Source organism: Cynocephalus volans, chromosome 17, assembly GCF_027409185.1.
Source record: "Cynocephalus volans isolate mCynVol1 chromosome 17, mCynVol1.pri, whole genome shotgun sequence".
NCBI lineage: Eukaryota > Metazoa > Chordata > Mammalia > Dermoptera > Cynocephalidae > Cynocephalus > Cynocephalus volans.
Window position 1 is genome coordinate 22,715,348 of NC_084476.1, and position 20,027 is coordinate 22,735,374.

Genomic DNA, 20,027 nt, shown 5'->3' on the forward strand with positions numbered 1-20,027 from the left:
TCAGGCCAGAGAAGAACTAGCTCCTGACCCTTCCAGCTTCTGGCCCCGCACCCCTGCGAGCATCCGGCTGTCCGCGCCTCCCCAACAGCCTCCTTACTGGGCTGAAATGGGCCAGCGGGTGCCCATCTGGGACAAGGCCTGAATTAGGGGGCTGCCCCCATTTACCTTCATGCCCTTGGGTCCTGGGTAGCCAATCGGACCCAACGCTCCCATGTCACCCTGGGAAGAGAAAGAGAAGAAGACACCATGAGAGGTGCCCCACAGGCCGGCCTGGGAGGGATGATCCCCAAGGTCCCTGAGGCTGGGCTTTCCAGGTCCCAGTCCTACTGGATTGATGTTGGAATTAGGAATATTCCTCGTTCTATTTATCTCCACTAAAGTGCTGGAATAAATTTCACATCGATCCCTTCCTAAATTCATTTCTTCTTTGCTGCCCCTCCCCCGCCACCACATCCTTCTATCCCATAAATACAAGATACTTTTATCCTGTATTAGATTCTTTACATCCCATTCCAGCTAAGGGATCCGGGGCCTTTCATTTGACTTCTTTGGACCTCAGTCTCACTCTTTATAAAGTAGGGACAATAACGCCTCCCCCCAGAGCTGCTGCAAGAGTTAAATGCAGCATAAAGAGGAGCTTTGATTCCTCTAGCCAAGGAAGGGGAGGCATTTCCTGCATCCGAGAACCTCGGCCATCTCCTTGGGAGAGCAGCAAATAAGGAGTGGGCTGTCAATCCCCGAAACCCCAGAGTTGGAGACGGACACAGTAGGACACCAAGATCAACTGGTAGACCCTGGACCTACCACAGGTTGGAGACCCCGGTTCAGATCAGATTAGACTGTCCAAGGCAGGAACAGCAGAGCTGCTAGACCTGGAAAGCCAAGTTCCCTTCACAGGTGCCTTCAGTGAGAGGCCTCAGTGTACGACAGAGTCACGACACCTGGTCTCACTCTCCTCTGAGACTTACTCATTGTGTGATTTGGGGGCACTTAATCTCCCCACGCCTCAGTTTCCTCACTTAACAAATAGGAATTAACATTGCTATGTACCTCCTAGTGCTGTTTCAAGGAGTAACTGATTTAACATGTATCAATTCTGGGCAAAGTCTGGAGGCATTCTGGTTGTCACAATTTAAGGGGTGCTACTGGCATCTAGTGGGTGAAGGTCAGGGATGCTGCTAAACATCCCTCAATGCACAGGACAGCCCCCCAACAAATAATTATCCAGCCCAAATTGTAGATGATGCTGAGGTCAGGAAACTCTGGCCTAAGGGAGGGACTAAATTTCCCCTCAAAGCCCACCCTCTTTCTCTCAGATCTCCTCACTGTCCCACCCTGTCACTACTGTCCTCAGCCACGGGCATAACATGAAGCCTGCATCCGGAAAAAGGGAGACCCAGAACATACTCTCTTCTCTCCCTTGTCCGTCCTCTGTAACTGACCTAAGTGACTGGCTGCTGTGTCACCTCAACGTGCTCAACCTCTCTGGGCCTCAGTTTCCCACTACCCCACATCAGGAGGCCCCTGGCAAGAGCTGTGAGGTGGGGCACAGCTCAGAAGCATGGAGGATCAGTGGCTGCCCCAGGTACCAGGCTCGAGAACGGGGACTCAAGTTCCTGCCAGAGCTGCCTGGAGACGTCTCAGAGGGAGGCCCAGTGGAGAATGAGACACCCCAAGGCCTGTGCAGTGAAATGCCCCTGAGGAGAGGTGGGGAAGGCAGGAGTTCACAGACGGCAGCCAGGCCTGGCTGAGGTGATGCCGATTCTCCCTCCCCACTACCAGAATGACTGGAGTCCAACCTTGGCCCTGTCAGGGATTGGCTGTGTGATCTGGGCAAATACTTGCCCTCTCTGGACTTCAAAACCTCCTAGCTGAGCCTTGGCTAAGAAATGCTGCTTTCAGTTCCATCAAGTGGTCTTCTCTGAGAAGAGGAGGACTCGGTTTACCAGAGGATGACAATGATGCAAACAACGCCAGGCGCTGGGCACCGCGCTAAGCACTTGACAGGCCTCGGCATGGCTATTCCTCACGACAGCCCTTAAAGATAAGTTCTATTCCCATTTTATAGATGAGAAAATGTAGGCTCTGAGAGGTGAGGGCTTGGGCAGAGTCACAGCCCCGGGGCAGAGCTGGGCTTCACCTGAGACAGGCTGTCTCCAGAGCTTCTAGGCAGTTCGGAGGTAGTCTTTGGAAAGGAGGGAGAGAACTGCCCAGGGCGAGGCTGGAGCCAGAGGAAAAGGCAGCCCTTCTGAGAGTTGCCTTTCCACAGGCCCCTCTGGCCATGGCTTCTCTCCCCATCTCTTCCTGGATGAAAGAGCCAGGGGTGGCCCGCCCAGAGTTCCCCGTGGTGCACAAATAAACAGAGCGGGCAGGCTGTGCTGGGGGAGGCTGCTCCAACTGGGCCTGGGCCGCGGGCAGAGGACCAGCCAGCAGCTCCAGGAACACGCGCTCGCTCTTCCTCACGCCAGGCCCAAAGGCGGCTTGTTGTGTGGGGACTGAACGCTGCACATGCTGGACGATGGCAACACAGCCCCACACCCCACAGGGCCCACTCGCTGCCTCTGCAGGCCTCTCTAGAGGGGCCTGTGTGTGGTGGGGGCAGGGACCTGGTGTGGACATCCAACCCCAAGGGGGAAGGAATCCCAGAAAAGGGACACTGGCTGCAGGGCACACCTGGGGATAGTGGAGACTTGTGTGGGGCAGGGCTTTCCTGTGTCAGGAGGCCCCCAGACTGGGCTATAAAAGCATTTGGGGGAGGAACAGAGAAAACGTCAGGCCACCACCCCTTGCAGAGCAGTGGAGCCCCTGTACAGATTGCAGAGCATTTGTCTGCTGAGCGCGAGACACTCTCAAGGAAGCTTGGCCAGAGACACACAGAATGTCGTGTCCCCACAAGAAAGAACAGTAAGTAACGTCCTTAATTTGGATCCTGTTTCCACTTTTCTCTAGGCTCCCAGACACCATGCTACACGATTTGCCTTCATCCCGCTGACTCCCACCAAGAACAAGATCAGCAGCATCCGCCACCATTTAGAGAGCCCCTGCTATGTGCCACACACCGTGCTAGCCACTACAAACCCTTGTTAACAACAGCTGAATGTTACTTGGGCACTTATGCCATGCCAGGGATGGTGACAGCAGCTCGGACACTTAGCAGCTGCTCGTGGGAACTCCATGAGGTCAGCACCACTGTCAGTCCTATTCCATTTTACAGATGAGAAAACTGAGGCTTAGAGATAGGGGAAGTCACCTGTCCAAGATTAATCGAGTAGGGAGCAGAGGCAGGACCAGAACCCAGGTCTGTCTGTCTGAGCACACAGTCCATACTCACATGCCTGGGTTGGCAGTTGACTCCAATTAAGGACTCAAGCTTGCTTTCCTTATTGCTGTCACTCACACATGACAAGGTGTGAGGACAGGCTTGAGATTCAGAAACAGGTGTGAGTCCTGCTCCCCCAAATGCCTGCAGCTGTCCAGGCTGGGTTTGCTAGGGGCCCCTGGAGGAAAACCTGGGGTGCTGGCAGGGCCTCCCTCATACATGGCTAACCTTCCCTCCCTGCCATTCCTCTCTAGCTGTGACATACTCGGCCACTGATGCACCCCCAGACCCTGGCTCAAGCTGTTTCCTATACCTGGAGTGCTCTGCTGCCACTCACATTAACATCCATTCGTGTTTCGGTCCCCAGTGCCAAGAAGACTTCCCTGACCCCAGAGCCCACGTGGTACCCTTGCTCTCAGGTCTAGACTCCGTACCTTTCACTCGTGGCCCTTCCCACACTGACCGTCATTTAGGTGTGTGCCTATGGGGCCACCGCCTGTCCGGCCACCAGACCATGGACCTAAGTTCTATGATCCTGGCACAAAGCATAGCCCCTAGGGGATGCTTGATAAAAGCGGCTTAACAGATGGTGGAAAGAAACCTGCACTATCTCATGTACAAGCCCTCGAAAGAACTGCCTGTGATGGTGAGAATGCCAGGCAGATTAGGGGCGGGGCCCTGGGGGCTGTGGCCAGTCTCGGCTCCTGTGTGGTCTTACTAAACACCATCTCTCACACCACAATGGCCCCTGGCACTGCCCAGTCCATGCTGTCACACATCCGTTGTCAGCTCAGCACAGAGGTCTTGCAGAGCTGGCAATACGGTGCAGCAGTGAAGAGCGTGAGCTGTGGAGACAGGCCCAGGTCTACCTTACTGGCTGTGTGACCTTGGGCAGGTGCTTCACCCTCTCTGAGACTCGGTTTCCTTAACTGTAAAATGGTGATCCCATTCCCTACTCTCAGAAGGCTGTTGTGACAATGAAATACTTAACTATGGGTCAGGCACAAGAGGGTTTGGTAAATGTCAGCTAGTAGCTGACCTTGCTTTTTAGAGGAAGAAACAAAGACAGAAGATCATTCAGTGAGAGAATATGGTGGACTAGTCCACTGTACACCCCATGCTGGGTTTTTGGCTGGCTCACATGTTCTTTGAGTCTCATTAAATGGAGGAACCAAAATTCCCTCTGTGTCACTCTGAACAAAAAAGACAGAAATGGTCTTTGTTGAGCAAATTCTGGAAGCAGGCACAGTTTTCTTGAGGGCCAGCCAAAGGGTTTCAATTACTCAAAGGGGGCTGTTTTGAGGCACTCTCACCTCCGAGGCTGGAGGGGGCCACTGGCAGTTTATTGGGATTGGGGACACACAGGACTGGGTTACAAGTCTGTCCCTTCCACTTCCTAGCTGGCGACCTCAGGCGTGGTGAGGCTTCCACAGCCTGATGCATGTCAAGCACACACACAGCAGACAGACGCTCAATAAATGTTAGTCTGTCCTCTCTCGCCCTTCCTCCCGGCTGCAAGGACCCGGGGGACAGGGGGAAGGCTCAGCTTCAGTCTGCATGCAAATTGCTCCAGCTGACTAGACAGAAGGCATTGAATAAATTTGAATCTCCACTGACATGATTATCAATACATGGAATTCCCATTTGCTCAGCTAAAAACCCACATCCTTTGGAAAACCGTAGGTGACTCACGATCCCTCTTCCTCTTTAACTCCTGGTTAGAAAATTTCCTTCTTTTCCAATTCTTTGGGGAGACTAACTTTTTCCCAGGCACAGAAACTGCTGTTTCCAAAATTCCAGGGTGGGCAGGGGCACTGGTTTGGGGAGCAGTGGTGACTTGGTGGGCTCAGGGCCAGCCCGTGACCCCCAGGCACAAGGAGAGAGGGAACTTCACCTTGGCACTGAAGGGAATCTAAAAATGGGAGAAATGAAGCTGAAAGTGGCCAGAGAAAAATACGGGGCAAGAGGGAGGAACAGGCAGAACAGATCAGCTCGCTGGGAAGAGGCAACGCCCCACGGGCACAGGGTCTGAGAAATGCAGGAATGCCAGGAGCTCTGCCCCCTGCTCAGGCCCCTCAGAAGGGGGCAGGACAGGACCGTCCTGGACTAGGAGTCGGGAGGTATGGCCTCCCATCAGGACTCCATCCTCTCCTGCCTGCATGTGACCTTGACCAAGGGCTTCAGTTTTTCCATCTGCCAAATGGGATTCTCCTAAGAGACGCTGTGAATTCGGGTTGCAAGACTGGACAAATAAAAGACAAGATGCCCAGTTAAATCTGAATGTCAGATAAACAATAAATGATATTTTAGTATAAATGTGTTCTAACTATTGCATCTGACATTCAGATTCCACTGGGCGTCTTGTCTTTCATCCAGCAACCCTAACTATGGAGCACAGAGGAGAGCACAGATAGGAAAGAGCTCTGTGCAGAACCAGGAGGCCAAGGGCTGTGATGGCAAAGGCTGGTCTCCAGAATCTGTGTTTATTCAGCCAGGCGACTTTCTGGCCCCTCTCAGGACCAAAACTGGTGGACATTGGGACAATGACAAACAGGAACATGTACCAAGGATGACAGCCAGGATATGTAAACATCCCTTCAGAAAAGCTGTGGGGAGTGGGATTGTTTAGCTTGCAGAAGGAATCTTGGGAAGAACAGACAACAGCCACTTTTACACCTCCAACAGCTTCTGCCAGGGACAGCAAGGATGATTTGGGTACAATATACAGGAAAACATTGAACAATGAGAGCTCTGTCAAACAAACTGGGCTCCAGAGAGGAAGGGAGTTTCTGACACCAGAAGTGTTCAAATTGGAATTTAATGACTATATGACCAAGATGCTCCAGAAAGGATTCCTGCTGGGCTTAGAGAGGACTGGATTAGAAGACTTCTAGAGAGTTCTCTAACTGTCATTGCAGATATTTCTTTTTTAAAAGCATGTAGGTCAGCTCCTTGTGCCAAAGAAGGTGCCTGCAAAGTCCTGTTGAATGGACATCAGGGATGACAAATGTATGACTCATGTGTCGACACTTCCTAATCCCCAGCCAAGGCAGGCATTGCTAATCAATTGCAACACCCTCTCCCACTGCGTTCCAATGTGACTTTGAAATCTTTCTCAGTTCGGCAATTCAGATAGCTGCTACCACACATAAAATACCATATGTGTGTGTAATATAATAAAATAATTATAAAACAAGCTATAATTATTATAACTAATCCTTCTTGAGTGCTTACTGTGTACTAGGCATGTCATATGTATTAGCTTATTTATTTATTTATTTATTTATTTATTTTATTTTATTTTTTTTTTGTCGTTTTTTCGTGACCGGCACTCAGCCAGTGAGTGCACCGGTCAGTCCTATATAGGATCCGAACCCGCGGCCGGAGGGTCGCTGCGCTCCCAGCGCAGCACTCTACCAGGTGCGCCACGGGCTCGGCCCTGTATTAGCTTATTTAAATCCTCACAATCATCCTCCAACTTAGGCACTCATATTATTCCCATTTTACAGATGAAGAAATTGAGGCACAGGGAGGTTAAGAAATTTGATCAGGATTTCAATTAAATGAGTGGTAGAGCTAGGATTTGAACCCAGGCAGTCCAGTTCCAGGGATTGCCCTCTTATCACTGGACTGGACTAGATTGTGTGTACCTGTGGCCCTAACAAGAATGGGTACAATGTCCCATTTTATAGAAGGGGTCCCTAAGGCTCAAGGAAGTGAAGCCATAACTAAAGTTCACAAGCCAGGAGGTGACAAGGACAAGATTCAGACTCAGGTTGATGTGACTTTGTACCCCTCTTCATCCTGGCCCTGCTCCCACCCACCTGAGCAGGAGCAGAGTGCCACTGGGCGCCTCTGGATCTTCCTGCCAGGACTGGCCTCACTTGAGTAAAGGCGTCCCCCAACTCCCTCTGGGGCTTTCTCCAGCCTCCCTCTGAATGGAAGTCCTTGGCACAGTTGCTGGAGTGGCAAAGTTGGGAGCTCATTTGTCAAGCTAGGGGACAGTCTACTTGTGTCCCTCCACGGCCCCTCAGACTCAAACCATATGAGGAATGACCCACAGGACAGAGCGGAGAGGTGCTCCTAGAGTCATTTCCTGGGCTCTAGCCTCTTACAGGACCCTGGATCCAGGCCCAAGGTCAAGATTCACCCCTTGAAGGTCCACCAGCATGGGGCCCTGGTTTTGGCTAATAGAACCACTTGTCAAGGTCTACCCAACCTGGATGGAGTCAGAGGTCAGATCATCTTCTTCTTCCCTGTGTACAGGCCTCTATCAGTCCTGGGCATTTCAGGAGGTAATAATAATAATTAATATAATAATATTTTCCACCAAGTGAGCATTTACCGAGTGCCAGATCCTATGCCAAGGACTGTACATATGATGCCTCATTTAATACTCATAACCACTCCAAGAGGACTCTACTATCATCTCCATTTTACAGATGAGGAAACTAAGGCTCAGGAAGGGTAAGTGACTTAGCCCAGGTCACACAGCCAGGATGTGGAAAACCTGGGACTTGAACCCAGGCAGTCTGGCTCCAAAGTCAATGCTTGACAAAAAGGGTAAAGAAGACTACTCAGCGTGACCGAGAGGCTCAGCTCCTCTGCCGGCCACCTCCTCCCTCTGGACCTGAAGCACCTCACCTGTTGAATGGGCATGCCATCACCTGCCCAGACCTCCTTTGCAGAGAGATGGACAGGCAGTAGGTGAGAGAGCACACTGGCAGTCTCATGCTCCAAGTGCCCATTACCATTTAACTAATGAGGAAACAGGCTCAGAGAAGGTAGGTGACCCACCTGAGGCCACACAGCAGGGCATTCCTCCCTTAGTCCCCTGTCTGTCCTGCTTCCCGGGCCCCTCCTGGGGTTTTTTAGCGAGGGGCCATTTCAACCTCCCCTGCAGGGCCTGTTGCTTGCTCCCAACACCCTGGCTCCACCCTGCCTCTATCCCTGGCCCCCCGCCCCCAGGCATCTGTGTACTTACAATGAGGCCGGGGACTCCTGGGGGCCCTGGCAGGCCCAATTCTCCCTGCAAATAGAGACCAAGGTGGTTACTTGCCCTGTCTTCCTCCAGGGCCCCTCCCTCCATGCCATTCTGCATGAGGGCACCTAGCAGGATCTTTCAGAGCTGACCATTCTTTATTCCTGACCACAGACTCCTGTGACTTTCTTGAGCCTGGCCTGGAGTTTGGACCACACCCCTCCCCATCTGCCATCAGCTTTCCACATCTGTAAAATGGGGAGGCTGGACTTCCAAATCCAATGTCGTCCAATTATAAGTATGACAGAACTGACAGAATCCTGATCTTGGTAATAAAGATGTGCCAGGTGCTTGGCATTCTCACTTTACAATCAGGGGAACTGAGGCCTAAGAGAGTAAGTGATTTGCCAAGGTCAGGTGCAAGGAGATAACGCAGCCATGAAGACTCCCAGCTGAGAACCACCAGCCCAGCCTCCCTCCCTCTCTCAGCCAGAAGGGGCTGGGGCCCTTGGAGCGTCCTTCCCACCCCAGCTCTCAGGCTTCCTCCTTCCAGGGCCTCCAAGATGCTAAAAGAGCTCTTGCCTGGGAGTCAGGAGATAAGACTGTGTATATGATTTACCCCCCTAAACCTCAGTTTCCTCATCTCTAAAAATGTATCTTCCATTGCTGCACAAGGAAAGACAAGTGGAGGGCTTTGGTTCAAGTTCAAAATGGAAAGGCGTGAATAAAAATAAGGAGCTCTAGAAATTGTGATTAGCAATGAGAATTGCCAACATCCCCCAGGGGGATTGTCTTTCTTCATCGGTTCAATCCTGGGGCTGCCCAGACAGATGGGAGGTCATCTCTACAGTCACCCAGAAGGAAGCAAGGAGCTAAAAAGTGGCCTTGGCTTTAAAATGAGGAAACTGAGGCTCAGCAAAGGGAAGTGACTTGTCCAAAGTCACTCAGCAACTTTGTGGCAGAGCGAAGACCAGACCATGAGTATAAAGCCATCCCTGCCCCTTCCCCAGGCAACTTCCAGGATGACATCGCATATTGTGATGGCTAATCTAATAAGTGAGGTGTTGCTGGGAAGGCTGGGCTCTCTCCCTCCATGCCTTTGCTGGTGCTCCTTCCTCCACCTGGAGGAGGAACACCTCCTCCCTCCCTCCTCCACGGCAACTGGGACCTCTTTGATCCCACCCATCCCACTGCATCTTCTGTGATGGACTGGGGTAGTGGCCCGTGAGCGCCTCAAGGGCAGGAACTGTGCCCTGCTATTACCTGGTACTTTGTATAGCTCCATCCACTGAACACTTGCAGTGACCTGAACACCTTCCCTCCCCTCATTTCATTCTCATGACAGCCCTCTGAGGCTCGCCCCATTTACAGACAAGGAAACAGAGATTCAGAGAGGTGAACCAATTTGCCCAAGTTCACATGCCTGACAAGTAGCACAGCAGAATCCAAACCCAGGTCCGTCTGGCTCCGGGGGCTTTAAACCCCAAGGTAGCCTGGCTGTGTCAGCCTTGGGGAACACTTGTGGAACTGAACTAGCATGGAATTGAGAGCTGATTATGGGTACAATGGCACCTCTGCAGAGGGCACAGCTGGCTACCACTGCTCAGGCTGGAAGCCCAAAGGAGAGATGCGGACCATGGCAGGTGTTCCAAAGAGCTCTGAGTGTGTCTGCACTCCAGGCTGAGAACGAACACTTTCTCCCACAGGGCCTGGAGCCTGGGAGGGGAAGAGAAAGGCAGACTCAGCTCCCCAGGGCAGGCTGACCTGGCTCCTCCATTAACAGAGCTCAAGCCTCTAATTATTTACAAACTCTATAAACACGCCTGTAGTGGAAATTCCTCTGGAACTCAGCTCTTCTCTCCAAACAGGGCCTGCAAACCATTTGCTTTCTCAGGCCACTGCTGGCCCATAAACATTTCTGATGCTTTGTAAGATGGCAGCAGCCAGAGCCTCTCCAGTGGGGAGTGACCTTCCTAAGTTGTGGGGATGGGGTGCAGCCTGGGGCTTTGGGCCCAGGAGCTCACTGGGCTGGGGACTCTCCTAGGGGGTCACGGGGCATCCATGGTAGACAGGAGCCTGGGGTTCAGAAAGATCATGTAATTTGTCCAAGGACACCTAGTTAGGAGGTCATAGGGCTGGGATTTGACCCAGGTCTGTCTGACCCCAAAGCTTGGGCTCCAAAACCTGCCGTGCATTCACTCTGAATCTTTTCTCTATTCCAAAAGCCTTGAAATACTTACAGGGTTTCCATCCAGTCCTGGAGGCCCTCTTTCTCCAAAGTCTCCAGGAAACCCCTGAGAGAGAACAAACATCTGTAGGTTAGTGTTTATATCTGCAGGGTGGCTTTGATCCAGACTCCAGGGGAACACAAGGACAATGTCCCCAAGCAGTCTCACTACTTGTTTCAGGGCAGGCAGTGGGGTCCTGAGGTTACCCCCTTCCCTCAACAAACACCCACACATAAAGAGCCTCTCAGGGACAGGCTACCATGGAGGGGCCATGGCCAGGGACCCCTCTTCTTTTCTACTCAGAGTCTCTGTAAAGAAAACGGCACCCAGTTCCCAGCATGGAAACGTCAACCCCCCAATCCAGGACCTGGTCCCAGTGAAGTGAGAAGGACATTAACTGGGGTTGGGAAGCCAGGTCTAGGTCTAAACAAGCCACTGATTTGCTGAGAGTTTTAAGAGCATCCTCTTCCCCTGTGAGCCTCAGTTTTCCCACTGGAAAAAGAGAAGAAGGTCTCTGTGGCATTTTCCAGCTCAGAACTTCTGTGATTGTGATGAATTCTTCAAAAGCCACCCAGTGGAATCATAATCCCCATTTTACAGATAAATTAAGTGAGGCTGAGAAGGGGTAAGTGGCAAGGTCACACAAGATCACACAAGGTCACACTGCTGGGAAACGTTAGCACGGCCTCTACAGGTGTATTTCGGGAGCTCAGAGGCTGAGCCACCCAGTCCAGGCAGGTCTGGCCCCCGCCCCTTCCTTGACCCCACTCTGGAGGCCACTCCACACTCTCTGGGGAGACAGGCAGCTGGAAAAACATAAGCTGTGGGGACACCTCCTGGGTCCAAGGGGAGAACTCCACTCCTACTTCAAAAGGAAAAGAAAGCCCTCAAGTTTGGAGTTTGGGGAAACCTGTACTCCTCTTCTCCTTGAATTCAAATGATTGTTTTTCCAGGGAAATTGAATAAAAAACAGAGCACATGTTTTCCTGACCAAGTCCTGAGCTGTTCAAACAGTAAAGATATCCTCATGGAGGATAATCTTGGTTTGGGTTTCTAATATTGTTAGGGGAATCCAGCATGGAGATTCAACCAAAAAGACCAAGCCTCAAAACAAAACCCAAACCAATTGCAAAGTCTCTATTGGCTGAGCAAAAAGACCTTGAAATGTGCATGTGTCAGGGCCTTTGGCTTTGGCCTTGCCCTGGCCCGCAATTCTACTCCCTTCGAATCCTTCCTCTGTCAGGAAGTCCTTTTGGAACAGAAGGGTAGGGGTTGATGTTTAGCCCCCAGAAGATGTGGTTTCATTCAGACATTGAGAGGAGAAAATGAGCACACAATAGATTTGAATCAAGCTGCCACTCTTGCACACAAAACGTCACTTGCATTTGACATCCGCCCTTGAGGGAAAGGCTCCACTTAAGAGATGGGGAAGTTGAGGCTCAGATGGGAAACGTCACTTGGCCAAGGCCATAAAGCCACTTTGTGGCAGAGTTGAGCCCAGATCCCACCTCTCTGGAGTCTGATATGTTCATATGAACCATGCACAGGCAAAGCCTGGCATGTAGAAGCTGTGCCCGACTGGTTGCAGAGGATGCAGAAAGATGTGTGTGCATGTGTGTGTATGTGAGTACAGGCCCATCTGCAGGTCATGTCTTTGTGGGGGCACATCTGACCCTACCCAAGCTTCCTTTCCCCACATTCTTGGGGTCTCACCTGGCAAATTCTAGCCTCCCCTCAATCTGACCCCTCTTTGTCATGCTGTAAGGTAGAGCCCCCTCACCTCCTGCAACAGGAGACATCAGCCCATTGGGCTGTGGTCAGGGGTGCCTCCTGAAGGCATGGAGTTCCCACCTCTAACCTTTGGAGGTTGGGGTGAAGGGGCCTGGCAGGAGAGGAGGGCAACTCCTCAGGGGACAAGGGGGATGCTGTCCAGCTGGGCACCTGCCTGACTCCATGTGACCAACAAGAGGCAGGACTCGAGAAGTCCCTGCTTTGTTTTTCAAGTCCAGTGTCTGAAGACAGCACACAGATTAGCCCTGGCTCTCCTCCAGACTGGCTGCACGACCCTGGACCCTGGGTCTCGCTCAGGTTGAGGGTGTGTGATCTCTAAGGACCCTTTCAGCTTGGCCCAACGCCTAGACAAGGTGTGAGAAGAAGGAGATTATCCCTCTGAGCACAGGAATGTCACCAGCCTGGGGCAAGATGGAGACCTTAACAGTGTGCCCCCACCTCCAGGCACCCATCTTGGCTGTGATTCCCAATATATTCACACCCAGCAGCCACCAGGCAGTTCTCAACCCCAGGCATCTGCATTCAGAGGCTGGTCCAGGCTGACTCAAGACCAGTAGCCAGGCCAGCCTCCCCCATGCCAATCCTGGCTCCACCACCCGTGGGCCTCTTTGCACCTCAGTTTCCCCTGCTGTATAGTGAGGAGCACTGTGTGGATGAACTGAGATGCCACATAGAGGGGGAGCCCTCGCTGGCACATGGTAGGCAGCCATGTGAGGGCACAACTCTGAGGTATAAGCAGACTTATAAGAGACTGTCATCAGAATTTTGAGTCCAAATCCCAAAGGGAGTCACTTCTGCAGACAAAATGCAGCCCAAGTATAGGCAGTGGACAATAGTGACACAATAAAAGAATGACGGTGACAGCAAACTCCAACGGTGTGACTTCCCAACAGCCTCATGAGATAGGTCCTACAATTGGCTCCATTTTAAAGGTGAGGAAACTGAGATTCAGAAAGGTTAGGAAACTTGTCTAAAGTCACAGAGCTATGGAATAGCAGAGCTGGGATTTGAACCCAGGCAGTGTGACTCCAGAACCTGTTCTCTTAGCTAGAACTAGACTCTGAATAAAGAGAATGAACTATAGCAAGGCTGTGACTCCTTGAAGGGCTCATCAGAGCCCTCATCTAATGCACAATAAGAACTGGCATTAGTGATGCTGAGGGCTGGTTCTGTCTGGACGTGCTAGGTGGCTTCAGTTACCCATCCCGGTCTCCATCTTCAGTCTCCCTTCCTATGGTGGGCTCAAGCAATGACCTCTAGCAATCTAGGGTTTGTAATTAAGAGCACAATGGTTGGGGAAAAAAATGGAGCTTTAAAAGTGCTGGAGTAAATCTTTGATTGGAACAATCAAAGATGGTCCAAGATGGAAGGACCCTCGATGTTCTTGACCTTCGGCACCTCAATGGACCAATGGGGAGACTGCACCCAGAACATGCCCAAGGCCCCATCACCCTCTAGCTTGCCTCATCCCTCCACTACCAAGTGGCAGAGCTCATGTCCAGCAGCACCTCAAGGCCCCAGTGCTTGGCCCCCTGGATCTCAGAGAGGTGGCCACCAAGCTACATGTGTGGCCCCCAGTTCTACCTTGTCCGCTTCCCTCTGTCTGGCTGCATCTGCTGGTGCAAAGCAACCACATGGCATGCACACTCAGCCCAGGCAGCACAGAGACCTCTCTCCGCAGGCCAGAGCTCCTGGCTGCAACAGGCTGGCCTGTGGCCCAAGGAATGAGCTCGACTTCCTGCCGGGGCCCCAGCCACGTGGTTTCTCTCCACTTCCCCAGGTCGGGCCCCTCTGGGGAACTGAACGCCTCGTACTTGGAGCAAGAACAAGGCCCAGGAGGAGACAGAACAAGGTTCAGGGATGAGATGCCACATTCTCTCAGCTACAACTCAGAGGAATAGAAGTGAGGATAGGGACAGTCTTCATCACCACAGCAGGATGCAAACTGCTGAAGAGACCTAAAGGCCATCTCATCCACTCCCCCACTTTCAGGTAGGGTCTACCCCAACTATCTGGCTCCAGAGGGTGGAATATAGGAGCAGGGACACATGGAGCATCCAGAATAAAAAGCCTTGCTAAAGCCTCTAAGGCTCAACTCCCTGGCCTGCAAAATGGTCAGCCCTGCCCCACTCATCTGGGAGATGAGATGTTTATAATCCAGCCCCTGGTAAACTCTGATGTGCCATCACTATGCTAGTTAGGGTTTGTACCAACAGTGGGAATATTTAATAACCTCTAGGAGGAGGCCACAGGAGAACCCTGAAGACCTCTTTATGACATATAAATTCTCTAAGTCTGGAAGTTCCTGCACACATAACCTGCATCCTTCCTACTGCAATTGAAGCAGCAAGTATTCTTTTCCAGGAGGTGTGTGAGTCTCAAACATGTTGACGTGGAAAGACCCCTTGAGGTCCCCCAGCACTTTTTTCTCATGACGCTGAACATGTTTTTATCCTGCCCTTAGGAGGGTAAAAGTCCATTAGGAAATCCACCCAAGAAAAGTCACCTCAGGGAGCAAGGAAGTATAGGCAAGCAGAGTTCTCACCAGGACTCCAGGGTCACCAACAGCCCTGGGACAGCTGTGGATCATGTCTAGGATGCTGGAAACCATGCTCCAACTCTCAGGATCACCACAGCTAAGAACCTTAATCTGTTTGGGCCTCAGTTTCTCTACTTGAAAATATGAGTTCTCTGTCACTTGGCTCCCTGCTACCCACAATCTGAGAAATGGAAAGAGCCCAGAGCCTGAAGCCAAAATGCACCATGTTAGAAACCTTGTCCCAGCCTAGACGGCTGTGATCTTGGGCAAGTCCCAATCATCCCTAAGTTGGAGCCAGGGCTGGGCCCTTCCAGCTCTAAGCTGTAGGATCTGCCCTCCTGCCTCCTACATAAGACCAGCCTTGGCAGGCCCGGCCAGGAGCCACAAGAGAAGCTGTGAGTGGCAGTTAGCCTTGCCAGGCATGGCAGGGGCTTGACAGTGAATTCAGAATAGGAGGCAAGAGGATTCACTGCAGCATCTTGCCAGCCCCAGTGAGAGACCTTTGGCTAGGAGGCATGGCTCAGCCTCCCTCTGTGAGTGACACTGAGAAGTGCCCTGAACAAGCCAGGACAGCCTAGGAGAAACCCCTTCAGCACCAGCCAAGTTGGTAACATCTTCTGTCTGGAAACCTCAGCAAACCACAATGCATTCTCATTCTAGCAGGAGATGCAAGGAGGGGATGAGAGCTATAGACTAAGCTTTCCTTCGGAGGTTGAAGATGGGAGCAGAGAGAGAGGGAGCGATATGAAGATCAACCCGTAGTAGCAAGAAAGGGTCCTGGGTTCAGGTTTTGACTCTGCCACCAACTTGCTGTGTGACCTTGGGCAAGTTGCTTGCCCTCCCTGCGCTATGTCTGCTTGCTTCTCTGTCTGACAAAGAGGTTGGGCCAGGCTGTCACTAAGGTTCCCATAGCTCTGATACGCTTGTACCTTCACTGTCTCTTTCCCCCATCAGCAAGAGACTCTCACACATGCTTCTTCTGAGCTGGATACTGAGCAGTCCGCATGCATGGGCCCCAGGTTTTGTTTGCTGGGGAAAGATTGACTACAGCACAAGGATCGCCAGCCCCACCAGAAACGAGGCCAGCTGCGATCTGGCACGAAGGAGCTCAGCTCATTCTCCTCACGCTTCCCTTTCTTAGGAAGTGCCTAGAAATTGCCTGGTCCAAAGCTTGGACAAGGAGGAAAAACCATTCACAGGAGAAGCCCCCAACACCACTAGGCAGATCAAGGGGTTGGGAGCACTGGCAACAACAGGATGGCCCTAAAAATCCCTCAGGGAGTGTGTGGGCCGAAGGGCGTGGCAGACTCAGAGGCCCAGCAGAGGCATGGACAAAGCCACAGGGACCAGCCCTTATGAAGTCTTAGTACATAGTAAGTCACATCTGATGCAGACCTTGCTGATTCGCTGGCCATAGCAGCTGGACCAGAGTCAAGGGTATTTTCACGCTCTCAAGGGTATTGCGTGGGCTATTTGGCTGAAGAGGGTGTCTCCTCCCACCCACGTCTGACACCCAGTGCCAGGGAATGCCCCCGTCATGAGCTGGGTCTTTGGAAGTTAAAGGCGAGGAGCAAGCAAGCAGAGGGGGGTTGTCAGTGATGGGGGCTCAATTCTGGAGAGCATCGAGGGTCTCTGGGCAGGTGGCTTTGACAGTCTAAGCCTCAATTTCCTCATCTGGAAAAGAGGGTAATCAATCTCACCTCCGAGGTTCACTGGGAGAATCAGGGTTCAAATGTCGTATATACAAAAGGCCTCCATAAATGTTGCTTCCTTTCACTTAGAGGGGACTTAGGATCCCAACCATATTCTCTTTAGGTTATTTGTCCTATTTATGGATTGTCTCCACTCTTAAAACAGAAACTCTATGACAACAGAGATTTTTGTCTGTTTTGGCTACAGTGCTGTCCCCAGTACCTGGCACATAGTAGGTGCTCAGTACACTTTTGTTGAATAAGAAATGAGAGAGCGGCCTCCTCTCACACACAGATGGGTGCTGAGCACCCCAGACTGGTGCTTGATGGCCACAACCAAAGTGACTTTCAGCTCCAAGAAGAACCCAAGTACCATGGCAGGGAGAAACAGACGAAGAGGCTGCTGGAAGGGGAACTGAGGAAGACAAAGGGACAACGGAGGCCCCGGCCCTGTTCACTCTCCTTGCTGGGACAGGTTGGAGAAGGAGCATGCCCAGGGTTTCACGGATCTTGTCTCTTCCTCACTCGGGAGACTCTGGAACCCACGCGCTGAACAGCTACGCTCTGCGGCAGGAGGTGAGAGCTCTGGCTGTGTTCTAATCCATCTCTGACTCTCAGCAGCCACATGACCCTGGCCTGGTCATTCACCTCTCCCAGCCTCAACTTCCTCATCTGTCAAGCGGCAATGCCTGGCTTCTGTAAGGCTCCCAGGATGGAGTCTGTACAAATTCCCCAAGGGCGGCTCTGGAGGTAGGCCTGGGGGCTGGGGCCAGGCCCAGCTGAGATAATCTAAGTCAACTGCCTCCCGACACACACACACACAACTTAAAACTGCGGGAAACCAGACCCAGAGCAGGTAAAGCCATTGGTCTAAATTCACAGAATACAGAGAACGCCTTAGCCATCCAGCAAACTACAAATAGGAACAATGACTGCTATGTGACAGGCACAATGATTCCATAAGGTAGACACTATTGTCCCCATTTTTCAGATATGAACACTGCAGTTTGAACCCAGTAGAGTCCAGCCCCAGGGCCTCTGCACTTGCTGCTACCTCAACCTGGAATGTTTTTCTCTGGAAAGCCACACGGCTCCTGTCCTCACCTCATTCAGATTTCTCACGAATTGAGAAGAACTTCCAATTATCCAGCAGTCCACATTGGAAGCACTCGGGGTCCCCATCTTACTCTCTCCTAGCATTCAGTACTGTCTGAGACTCATTTAATCATTCGTTCTTCCGTTTCCCCACTGTCTTTCCAGACTGTCTGTCTGTTTGCCCCATGAGAGTGAGAACTTTGTCTTATTCACTGCTCTGCATCAAGCACAAGACTTGGCCCATTGTGGGCACTCAACAGATACTCACTGAATGACTGAATCTCCTTGCTCAAGACCACCTGGCTCGAGGGCAGACTGGGAGCTAACAGAGCTCTCCGACCCAGGTCTTCACCCTGAAGCCAGGAGCACAGGTGCTGCCTGTTGCCTGCGTCTGGGTGTCAGGGTTAGACCTCAGAACACAGAGTGGCTATCGGGCCACAGAGAAGTCTAGGTTTTGGGGGTGGGACGCCCTCTGTCAGCTCCTTGAGGCCAACAGCTGACACTTCTTTTCTTTTTAACCACACTCAGCCCTCAGAGGGCCCAGCTCACTACGCTGCACCAGGTTACACACCCGTCAGCCACAGAATCACAAAACACCCCCCACCAAACGCCCACAAGTGCTCCTGGCCGCCTCACCAGTTCTCCCCTCCCCCACAGTCCCTTCTCCATCAACCACAAGCAATGGGAGGCCCAGATGCAAGGCTGACCATGGTTCCAAGCCTGGGAGTTAATCCACTGGGCAGCAGCAGAGACCCTGGAGCCACCAATGGGGGCCAGGCCTGAAAGAAAGATGCCTCAGTTCCAGTCCTGGGTCTGCCTCGGCCTCGCAGAGTGACCCTGGACATACCACTCTGCCTCTTGGAGCCTCAGTTTCTCCTTCTGAATAATGAGATCATTGGAATGAATGGCTTTCCTTCCAGGCAAAGATTCTAGGGAATCTACTTTTACAGTATCACAGCCAAACTGGGATGCTGAGAGGCTGCCTCGAGCCACCATTGAGATCAGAGACCCTGGAGACAAACCAACCAAGGTAGAATCCTGGCTCTGCTGCTGATTCATGGTGAAACCCTGAGCAAGTTATTCCATCTCTGTGCCTTGGCTTTTTCTTCATGCAGAGAAGAAGAAAAACCATTTCCTGCCTCGACAGAGAGTCAGAGACAAAACTGGTAGACTGGGGGTCACTGCCGAGCTCCTCTCAGGGTCATGCCTGCTGGGGGCCCACACACCGCCCTATCCTATGGCCTTGGGTGTGCACAGGCGAAACTGCACAGAGCCACATGACATAAGACAACATGGTGACTGAATGTTCTCTGAGACCACATCAGCTGCTCTAGCCAAGGTCCCCCAGTCCCAGAATGCCCACAGACACAAATACTCTAGCCAGAAGCCCCCCAGACAAAGAACTGCACTGAAGAGCAATTGCTGCACACAGGGAGAGAGGAGCCATCCCAGCAGAGCCCAGAGCCCACGGGAGCCCCAGCCCCAGCCCCAGCCCCAGCCAGGCAGCAGCCACTCAGCACTCCAGCAGCAGGACTTGTGGCCCACACAGTCAAAGCAGAGCGGTAGCCGAGCAGAGAGAAGCGGAATACGCCAGGCCATGGGTGGACGGGGCAGCGTGGCCAGTGGGAAGTTGGGTTCACCCATAGAGTCTGCGTAATAGACACGGAAAATCTTTACCGGCCTACCCATCTTGCCCCTCTTGCCAGGAACGCCAGGCAGACCCTGTAGGGGAAGAGACAGAGAAGAGGTCAGGACAGGACTCCAGCAGGGGACAGCACAGGTTGCACCAAACCAGCCCTAGAGCCACCCACAGGAGGGAGTCATAGAGGGCCTGGAATACCTGCCACGTACACAGTGGCACCAGTTATACACACACACCAGATGAATGGCCCTTGTACTCTGTAGGGTCAGGGTCTGTGTGGACCTATGCTAGGGAAATGAAAGTAGCCAGGGCTCCTGGCATTCAGCAGGTGCTTAATAAGTGTTCCTTCTCCTGCTTTCCCAAGATTGTCTAGGCCCAGCTTGTTGATAAGGTTCCAGTTGAGTTCCTAAATGTGGGTTCAGGCTGGGAGGTGGCAGAGAAGGCCCCAAGGCTACCAGCCAAGGGCTCCCAATGGACATCGAGGCTGGGCCAGGGGTCCATGGGTAGCTCCTGCCCCATCTCCCAAAATGCCCCTGACTTAGATATTCGATCTGGAACAACAGGGCCTCTAGGAGCTCTCAGCACCTCCTGCCTACCCCTAAACCTGACCCACGACCTTCTCCATCTCTTCATGGACTTCAGGACCCAAACCAGGGACCAGGTGCCCACCCCAGCCCCCTGTCCCTAATCCTCTGCACCCACCCTCCAGCACCACTGCCTTCACCCAGATGCAGTCACCAC

At 52.3% G+C, this 20,027-nt stretch overlaps 1 protein-coding gene across 1 annotated transcript in view; it reads right to left on the bottom strand.

The window, feature by feature from the left end:
* The window catches only part of COL27A1 (collagen type XXVII alpha 1 chain), a 148,223-nt gene that overhangs the window by 78,897 nt on the left and 49,299 nt on the right, over window positions 1–20,027 (bottom strand). The window contains exons 12-15 of the mRNA XM_063081986.1: window positions 19,322–19,366; window positions 10,541–10,594; window positions 8,304–8,348; window positions 166–219 (exon numbers count right to left, since the gene is read on the bottom strand). Of these exons, the coding sequence (XP_062938056.1) occupies window positions 166–219; window positions 8,304–8,348; window positions 10,541–10,594; window positions 19,322–19,366 (198 nt within the window). The remainder of the gene's footprint in view (window positions 1–165; window positions 220–8,303; window positions 8,349–10,540; window positions 10,595–19,321; window positions 19,367–20,027) is intronic.